At 32.2% G+C, this 10,332-nt stretch overlaps 1 protein-coding gene across 1 annotated transcript in view; it reads right to left on the bottom strand.

Moving 5' to 3' along the window:
• Window positions 1-778: 778 nt before the first annotated feature.
• LOC138708170 (proton myo-inositol cotransporter-like) overlaps window positions 779-10,332 on the bottom strand; it is a 397,474-nt gene continuing 387,920 nt past the window's right edge. The window contains exon 12 of the mRNA XM_069838437.1: window positions 779-7,538. Within this exon, the coding sequence (XP_069694538.1) occupies window positions 7,484-7,538 (55 nt within the window). The 3' untranslated portion in view covers window positions 779-7,483. The remainder of the gene's footprint in view (window positions 7,539-10,332) is intronic.

The raw sequence follows: 10,332 nt of genomic DNA on the forward strand, positions 1-10,332 counted from the left end.
GGAAATACAGAAATTGTCCCACACAAGATTAATAAGGAAACTGGATGCCGATAATTTTCGAAATTATCTTCGAATAGATTAAGATACCTATGTACATTTGTTATATCTGATATCTGATGACTTTCAGAAGAAAAATACATGTATGAGAATTGTTATTTCTCCGCATAAAAGATTAACGTGTTTACAGGATTCGTGATTGCAGATTCGTGATTGCAGGAAGAAAATACAACGATTTGAAATATTCATTAGATATTTCGCAACCATCTTTAAGTTTTATAATATCGGAAACTGGTCTCGAATTAAAACTTCAAATTCCTTCTCCCTTGGTAGCCTATCACTATATTCTTTAGCAGATTTTCATTTTTGGAAAGTGAAATCTAAACATTGCAATAAATGGAACAACAATCACAATCCTGTATGCAGTTGGTGGCAAATACATAGACTATAGTGACAAACAGAGTACTTGCATCAAAGTAAGTGGATACTTGGACGTAAAGCATGTGAAGTTATTGCACACAGAAGCCACATGCTTAACATTGGTAAAATATCAAACAAGTTGGTTATTTTAAAAGCATATTACTTCTGAGTTTTTTTCGCAATTAGACGAAACCGCTTTACCAGCATAAAGCATATATATGGTATGCCAAAAATGAGGTAAAACTACCTTGTCTAATACCTGCTATAGCACATGTCTAATTCATTGCAGTATTCTTGCTTTAATGCATTTGTATTGGTGAAAAAGGAAGGTTGTGAGTGAAAGAAATTTAAAATACTGTAATATATTTTTAAAAACAATACAATATATTTCATGTATTAATGTACAATGACTACATCAATTTTAACATCAGTCAGAAATCGGCGAGGCAGAAGTGCATTGTTACAATAAAAATTATAACCGAAAATGATTTTAAATCATCAGAATGTTCTATACGTAATGATAGTTCTAAATACTGCACCTGTTCAGTTTACAGATTTCAATGACTTATATTACAGAGAAGTACAATTTTATATAGCTTTAAATATAATATTAACAAATATATTTTCATTTAAGCCATAAAACAAATATACTGACAAAGATTATATTAAAACAGTAAACCCTTGTCCAACATCCGTCATTAAATAAGCGGAGAAATTAAGTTGTATCTTACCCCAGTCTGAGTTCATTTAAATACATAGTTTATCAGGAGAACCCAATACTGTATCTTAATTTCCATGTCACAGTTAATCAAGGTTCCCTGATATTCCACTGTAACGATAAATAATCGCCCAGAGCAATATGGCACCTGAATGTTCTTTTCCGAGCATATCAAAGAAATTCTAAGATGATTTTAAGAACTGAAAAAACTGGAGGGCCTGTATAAATTACATTTCAAAATTACAGTCTTTATAAAAGCACTTCATGATTATATTTCTAGCGTCATGCTCTTTTACCCAACTTATTTACTAGTTCGATGCAAAGAATGATCTTGAAAGAAGTTATTTCGTGGACTGGATAGTGGTGTAATTTAGAATTGTAGTAGTTCTACCTTATTTTCATATAAGTGTTTGCTTAAATTTAAAATAACGCACCTCAAACAATGTTATGTTGGCATAATAGAAGTAGAGTTCCACGATGGCACTATATGGAAGGATTGATTCAGACTTGACTTGTCTTATTTCTTCATAACCTATAGATATAAATCTCCATTAAAGTGTTAATGGAGTGAAATTTAGGTATGGTACTTGATTTCCAAGTTGGAAAGAAAAATAGAACACTACCAGAAATTCGATCTTAACCTTGCCGTATTTTATATTTAAAAATCTTTTCTTAAAAGAAAACCATTAATTTCGAATACATAACTTGTCCTTGTGTTTTCCATTTATCGTTAAATTTTACTCAATGTGGCATTCTGATGATGAATCTTCAAGCATTGGAGAAGAGTCTACTGTATGCTACCACATACAAACATAAATAGGCTACATTTAACATGAAATACTACACCCTGGTCTTTGGTACAAACACAGCTATATTACCATATTTTGTTTTGTAACAACACTTAACATTACCAGTAAATGCTTTATATGGTGTACTGTGTCTAGAACTCGTAACATAAATCACAGTAGAATGTGTGTCATAAACACATTTATAAAAACTGTACTGTAGATACGATACATCTAAAATACTGCAAATATGTATATAAACAGAGCTCATTTTCTTATTGTTATGTTCTAGGTGTGATAAATATTTTTGATCAAATAAATAAAATATTACTCAAACAGATATCTGGTATACACTGTACATAAATACAGGAAAACAGATGATCACGAATTATTTGTTATAAAATATTTGTGACTCTAACTGAATAAAACTTAAATCTCAATAGTTACCGTTGTAATATACATATTTGTTACAAATATGGTGAACAAAACATACAACCATTTACGAAACCAAAATGTTCTAGAACTCAAATTACTTGTTTAACAGGTCCTTTACAAGATTTTACTATTATATAGTATATGTTTTTCACTTGATCTTCAGATAACATATGTTGGTAATAGAACATATAAATTGATCTTATATATCTAACAGATATTGTATCATGATAATTTTAATAAACATCCTGCATACCTCATTTCATTACCAATAATAAGCAACACTCAGATGAATACTAACTCCCAAAAATGGAGAGAAGGAAAAGCAAGACGCTCAAGGAGACAGAATTATGTTAAGGCTAATATGAATCTCCATCTGCAATCATATGAGGAATGGGGCAGCTGATCATTACTTGGATTATGTTGTTTACCATTACTTATCAATGATATACTGACAATCTCTGTATGTGGTCTTTCATATTTCACACAGTTGTATGTTTACATGTTGGAGTCTTCATTCTCATTTCACTCTAGGATGAAGCTAAATTACAAAAATGTAATTTAAATCATTCTATAATACACACATAAGCAGTACTTACTCAATTTTTGTTATTGTTTGGAATATATTTTAGTGTTAAAAACACTGAAATAATGTCCTATCTCAGGATTTGTCATATGAATGGAATAATAATTGAAACTCTTCTACTGAAACTTAAAAATAAATATAATTTTCTTGTTATATTTATATAATAATGTAGAAAGTGTACTATCCCCATTTCCCTCTGTCAATAAGGTAAAAAAAAATATATATCAGCATGTATTTTCACAAAAATATAAAACATTTGGTTTCACAGCTATAAAAATATGTCGTATAATTCTTAAAGAATAGTTGAAATCTTTACAATATGAAAGATAAGTTAATATAACATTGTACTCACATATGCAGATCATTGACTATACAGTAGGCCTACATGTACAGGAAGTTTGTGGATGTAGAAAAATGTATTAATCATGTGATAAAATTATAGTGGTATTACAATTCATGTATGTTAAGGGACAGATTTCGCTTTCTTTAGGACTTCGTTAATTTTTATATATACCGGTACAGGTGTCACAGAATTGCATAATTATATAAACATTATATTTAGATTTTATACACGCCATGTTCTGTTAAAAAGAAGAGAAAATATTTTATATACAAAATGCTTTTCATCCAATCTTTAAGTGGATCAGAAGCAGCCATAGTGTTCATTGATTTATCACATCATACGAACAAGAGATTTTCTCATGTAAAATTGAAATACCGTAATTCATTCTCAGGCCTGTCATAATGCGAAAGAATAATTCAGAAGATGTACTGCTGTGAGCTCATTTAAGTTATCTGTTACTTTAAGCACGTAATTTATACAGATGTAGAAAGTGCAAAAAATGATCAGTGCATGAACTAATTCCGATTCTAAACTTCATCTCTGCTTTAGTTTATTTATTTTTATTTTATTGGGTTATTTTACGACGCTGTATCAACATCTAGGTTATTTAGCGTCTGAATGAAATGAAGGTGATAATGCCGGTGAAATGAGTCCGGGGTCCAGCACCGAAAGTTACCCAGCATTTGCTCGTATTGGGTTGAGGGAAAACCCCGGAAAAAACCTCAACCAGGTAACTTGCCCCTACCGGGATTCGTACCCGGGCCACCTGGTTTCGCGGCCAGATGTGCTGACTGTTACTCCACAGGTGTGGACTCCCTGCTTTAGTTTCCTCCATCAATTTTAAAAGATGGTTTTGATAAACTTTTTATGCTATTCAGCTAGTCATCTGATCAGAGAAACATTATTAAGACTCGATTATGAATTAATTTTTTTAATATTTCATAACAAGAAATTGTAGACGTTTCATTTCCAGTTGATTGTGTGCCAGTTCACTTACAAAAGTCATTCTCTAAACATTTGAAGAGAGTCCAATTTTGTGAAACCTAAATACATCCATTTTGAATCTTGTGTACACTACCTTTAACACTTGAATATAATTAATTGGTTAACTAGCGGACTTACTCGTGTTAATTATGTAAGATTTGTGCAGCTTACAGCTGTTTCAGTGCTTCACGCACCATCCTCAGAGCCTACTAGATTTCGGCGTCATCTCGAACTTCGCTGCCTGTTATGTGGGTGTGTTTAATTGTTGAAAGGTGTTGAAGTGTGGAGTCAAATAGTGTGTGTGTACTGAAATTGATCTGTGTGTTGAGAATTTGATCGGGGTGTGTTTTAGTGTGTTTGTATATTTCGTATTGTTCTAGTGTGTTGTGTACAACATACAACCCAAGAACCAAAAACTCAACACACTAGAACAATACGAAATATACAAACACACTAAAACACACCCCGATCAAATTCTCAACACACAGACAATTTCAGTACACACATACTATTTGACTCCACACTTCAACACCATTCAACAATCAAACACACCCACATAACATGCAGAGAAGTTCGAGATGACGCCGAGAACTAGCAGGCTCTGAGGATGGTGAGTGAAGCACTGAAACAGCTGTAAGCCGCACAAATCTTACATAATTAACACGAGTAAGTCTGCTAGTTAACCAATTAAACTAAATACATCATTAAATGCATCTGTTACTGACATCATGTTTAGAAAATCTGAATTTATAAATCTTAATATTTTACTGATACTTAGAATACAACAGTAATATTTAACAAAATTACATTAGAATTTTAATTATCACTGTTTACTTTTAATTTCATTTCGAAATTTAATTCTGAGCTAGTTTACACAACATAACCAAGTTAAAAGGTGGATGAAGATCCATTAATGTGGATGAAAGAGTGGCATTTTGCAATAATGTTCTTGTTGGTATTAGAAATGTTATGTTCATGTTAAAAAACTTTCAATGAAGAATGTTATATAAAACCTCGTTGAGAACAAGTGTAAAAGTGATTACTTGAGCTCAATGTTACAAAGGAATAGCCCTATGTACCGGTAATCTTGGAATACCTTAACATTTATGTACTGGCACTAATATTTGCATTTCACATGGGTTTCTATATATATGTAGGCTATCACTTAATGGTTGCAGAGAGCTTGTACATGTTGCTCGATGTTAATAGTCTGTCATTGGCAGAAATACTTACGACATTGTACTAATAGCTAAGGTAACTCTGACTTAATATTTTTTAAATCTTGCCAATACTAGATGAATATATAGAGAAAAGATTATGATACAAAAATATTACAAAAATTTCAGATATATACATAAAAAAATCATAGTAAGAAAAGCAAAAAATTGCAGCTGCAAAATTACAGATGTTTCAAAGACTTAATTCTCAGTGAATATATTAAAATTACAGGAGAATTTGAGGTTCATCTTGATATTTAAATTCCTGTGGAACATGTGCTATTAATAGGTGTGTTTAAACATACTAACTTTAACACAAAAAATATATTTAAGGTTAAATTTTGTGTGTTTGTAATAAATAATTTGTGTTAAATACATGCATGTTTTATTGAAGGTTTGAAAAGCATGTTTATGTAAACCTAAAAAAAAAAAAAAATCAGATGAAAAACATACCTCTGAGTTTTTCATTTATCTATACTGGGTGTTCATTTCAAAGTGTGTCATGACGTCACTGTCGTGAGTCAGCGATTTGAAGCGAGTTTCAGCTTTTATGTCAGAGAAGTTGCCTATTGATCAAGGCGTTCAATCTGAACTTGAGAACGTGTACGGTATAACTTGAACGTGGTAGCAACAGATGGCAGTCTGTACTGTCTGTGTGCTACCATAACTCTTTCGAATTGTGTTTTGCGCGGGCAAGTCGTACACAGGGTATTTGTTATCATCGGTTGCGTACGGCAACATTCCACAACACAAATCAAATGCTCCGTGTCCATGTCGACCGTCGAAGTTAATGTCAACAAATACGTAAGTAATCGTCTTAACCCTCTCCACATATCCCGACAGTAAGAAAAAACCCACCTCAGTACATGTTTCCAAACAGTTCATATTCCTGCCACTACCGGCGTTACCATACACATCGGTAAGTACTCTTCAGAATGAATGCCGTACTTGCTAGGCAACTTCTCTGACACATAGGTAATACACCTCTGTGGAAGTGTAGGAAGATTGAATTCTCTAGGCTCATCGACAGCCACATGACGGCATACAGCGAGCCATGTCACACTTTGAACTGAACACTCAATATACACTGGCGGATAAAAAATTTGGGACACTTGAATTTTATTTTTAAATATATTTAATATGTCACCAATATGTTTTAAATATGATCTTACTATACAAAAGAAGAAAATGAAAATGACTTCATAACACCAACAATTACAAACAAAATTTTGTTCAAATCTAGACTGTGATGTTATTGTTGGTAACTGTTGGTGATATGAAGTCATAATCAGTTTCGTTTTCAGTCTATGTTACGTTTATAGTCGTATAATTAAATTAATCACCATTTAAAATATATTGGTGAAATATTAAAATACAAAGTAAAATTCACGTGTCCCAAATTTTTTGTCTGCCAGTATAGTTGAATGATATACATACACATACACATATACCGTATTTTATTGTACCGGTACTTAATCTTTTGGATATATTAAATTCAATATGGGCCTTTTAAATGTGCTTAAAAGTACAGTGTTAATGAAATTGGAAACAAAAGTTTGATTATAAACCTACTGCAGTTATTACACAGACTTGGAAAATATTTACTTTCAACGAGCTTTATCTTAAACTTTTTCATCAATATGAATTTTACAAATTATCTACAAATTTCATTAATAAATCCTCAATTCAAATTGCAATTTTCATAAAGATGTACGAATTTTTGTGTGTTATTAATTCCTTCAGGATAGCGTTATCACATTTCTTTTGCAACGAATAATGCAGTGTCATGCCACATAAGTAGATAAATAAGATTAAATGTCTCTCGGTAGTTTCATACATTAAAGCGCATTTTCTTCACTATAATAATATAATAGCAATGTGTTTCACACAAATATCTTAACAACTATTTACATACAAATTGTGTCTCGATAAATTTACCACATGCCCATGATGCTGCGTCAAGACAGGTTTCGATCTGGAGTTTGCAAATGAAACATCAATTTACATGTAAGTGGTTGCGTATGGTGTATGTTTAATATCTTCTACATGCTTTATGCTGAAAAGAAAAGGAACAGAACAATATGTTATCAACGTGAATCAAGTATGTAAACCTTAAGCTGTTTCTATGAAACTACATACCTAATCGCTCTCAATGCTGATATGAATAATATCATTGCCATTCTGCTTAATCATGAGTTATACGCTTCTTATTAAAGAATTACTAAATAATAAAATGTAATTTCAGTCACAAAGTATGTGACATCAAAGAATAATTGCATTGCTTAGTTTCCAGTAGTAAGTTTCAGACTTCCACGGGATTCTTTTATTATAGGATATCGCTTAATTTTCGTCAAGTTTGACAAACGATGACGTCAGAACACTGACGTCACAACATGATAGACTGAACACCTTTATTGACCACTCACGTTTACAATTCCATCAAAAGCCTGTCATTCCAAGATTTGCTAATGGTAGTTGTACTCTAATGTCAGCACCACAAATGAGTGATGCTATGGCATCACAAGTGGTTAAAGCAGTTTGTAAAATGATTTTACTAAAATCCTACAAAAGAAGGTTGGGATGCACTACCCTATTCAAATCACCGTGCCTCCAATTCAAAATGTATTTTTAAAAATCTTTTTACTGAATAAATTAGTTTCCCTCAGAACTATTTTTCGGAAAATTATTGGGGGGACGCGTCCCCTTGTTCCCACCCCCCCCAGCCATGACGTCCATGCCGCCAACTCACGCAACGCCACTGCAGATAGTTACATTAAATAAAAAAAATAATGATGAAATTATGTTTCAATAAAGTTAAAAACGTGTTCCTTAATTTAATTAACACTCCTACTGTAATGTAAAATCAGGTGCAGTACACAAAAATGTCGTAAGTTACCGTCAGCATTCAAGTACAGTACATTAAAACTTGAATGTCTATAACACGCTCCCCTTTTTACACATCAAAATATATTACTATTGTCAAAGTCGGAAACTTTACGTACTTGTAATCAATAAAATTATTAAATACTATAGAGAAAGAACGTCTATTATCCGTACACAACTACTGTATTTTTATATTCTGCAGAATTAACAATTTTTCGCCAAGTCTTCAATGGGGATCGTTAACAGTAATTTGTATATAAAAACTGCAACGTATAAATATAAATGAAATTGATCACCGGTGAAGATCTCCAAATTAATTTGCTGCATACTATTTTCGCACAAGTATTATTTATTTCGAATCCCACCATTTTCATAGGATCCGGAAGTCACTGATATTAATATGTGGAATACATTACAAGTTTATAATCTTTGAAAAGTCATTGAATTAATTTTCATGGATATGATTGATACAAGGAAGGAATTCCAGAAAATTTATTCATATGTTTGTTTGGAGATTTCTAATTTATTTTCCTAGATTATATGAAAGCCATATAATATATATTTTTAGAATCAAATGTTTTATCCAGAGAAGAAAATTCGATTTCTAAATTGGTTTTTTCAATGAGATAAAAATCTGGATTACGTTACATAACCTCAACTTTTTAGGGATTACGCGGTTTATAAAGCAATAATACAGTTCTCAAAGTTCAAGAAATGTCATATACTAATAATTTTGAGAAATAAATATATAAAAAAACAAGAAATTGCGACATCCTGATTATTCATTATGGTCGCTATATTATCGACTGAGACTACGAAGTTATATTCATTACACTACAGTCTGCGTCATCTAGAATTCGAATCTTGAACTAATTCGAAGTTTAACTTTATTGATGACAATAAATGATCTAGGATGACAGCTTATAGCGTTTTTGTGGTTGTACTGTAAATCTCGATTATATTATTTATTTATTCATAGTGTTCTACCCATGGGCACGTCTTTCACTGCAAACCCAGCAGATTACATGCAATAATTTCGAATTAGAATAATACTGAAAACAACAAATTACTGCTATGACACTGCTAGAAAATAATTTTTATTATCATGTTTGCGTAAACTGCTTCACATGAGATGAAGCATTCAATTGCAAATGCGTGCCTCAGTGATCTTTCCATTACGACTGGAAAGTTAAACATATGATATGCTAAGATTCATAATTTCTAATAACTTCATAAACATCTCAACTTCACAAACAAGATGGAGCGCTTTTCGTTTCTAGATGCTACAAAAGTTGCTCTATTTCCAATACCAATAGTAAATTATTTCTGACAGAGCAATTAGGTAAATTATTGCATATGCACATTTAAACTCCTATTCCACGAGCCATATTCTGTTTTAATCGTGTTTAATTTGCTTAAAAAATATATTGATAGTGGTGGTGGTGGTGGTGGTCTCATCATCATCATCATCATCTCCAAAGGAATAAGTATGGAATGTCAGAAGAAAATACATGGGTTCGAATCTAGATAAAGAAGATGTTAGGTCCACAGAGTAGATCTCACTATGAAATAGTTTAAATATGAATAAAATATAAATTTCTATAAATACAAAATTGGACGATAATATGAAAATCAGAAAAGTGTCCTTGCGCCGCCCAGCCTCCAAAAATTGTACCTTGACACTGCCAGGACCCACCAGACGTGAAATACATCCCTGACTCTTATTGGAAAGATTGTTGGGAACCAAATGAGAAATGAAACTCTTAAATAAATGCTGCATTATCTCCAGGGACCACTACTACATACAGAGTGTTTCCGGGCTGGTGTTACAAACTTTCGGGGATGATGGGGAAGGGCACATGTATCAATTTGAGATGAGGAACCATGGTCCGGAAATGACTGAGTCGAAAGTTATAAGCAAAAATAGTTGTGTGGAAATGGAATTGTAATTTCGCACCACGTGCCCT

This window comes from Periplaneta americana, chromosome 10 (genome assembly GCF_040183065.1).
Source record: "Periplaneta americana isolate PAMFEO1 chromosome 10, P.americana_PAMFEO1_priV1, whole genome shotgun sequence".
Lineage (NCBI taxonomy): Eukaryota > Metazoa > Arthropoda > Insecta > Blattodea > Blattidae > Periplaneta > Periplaneta americana.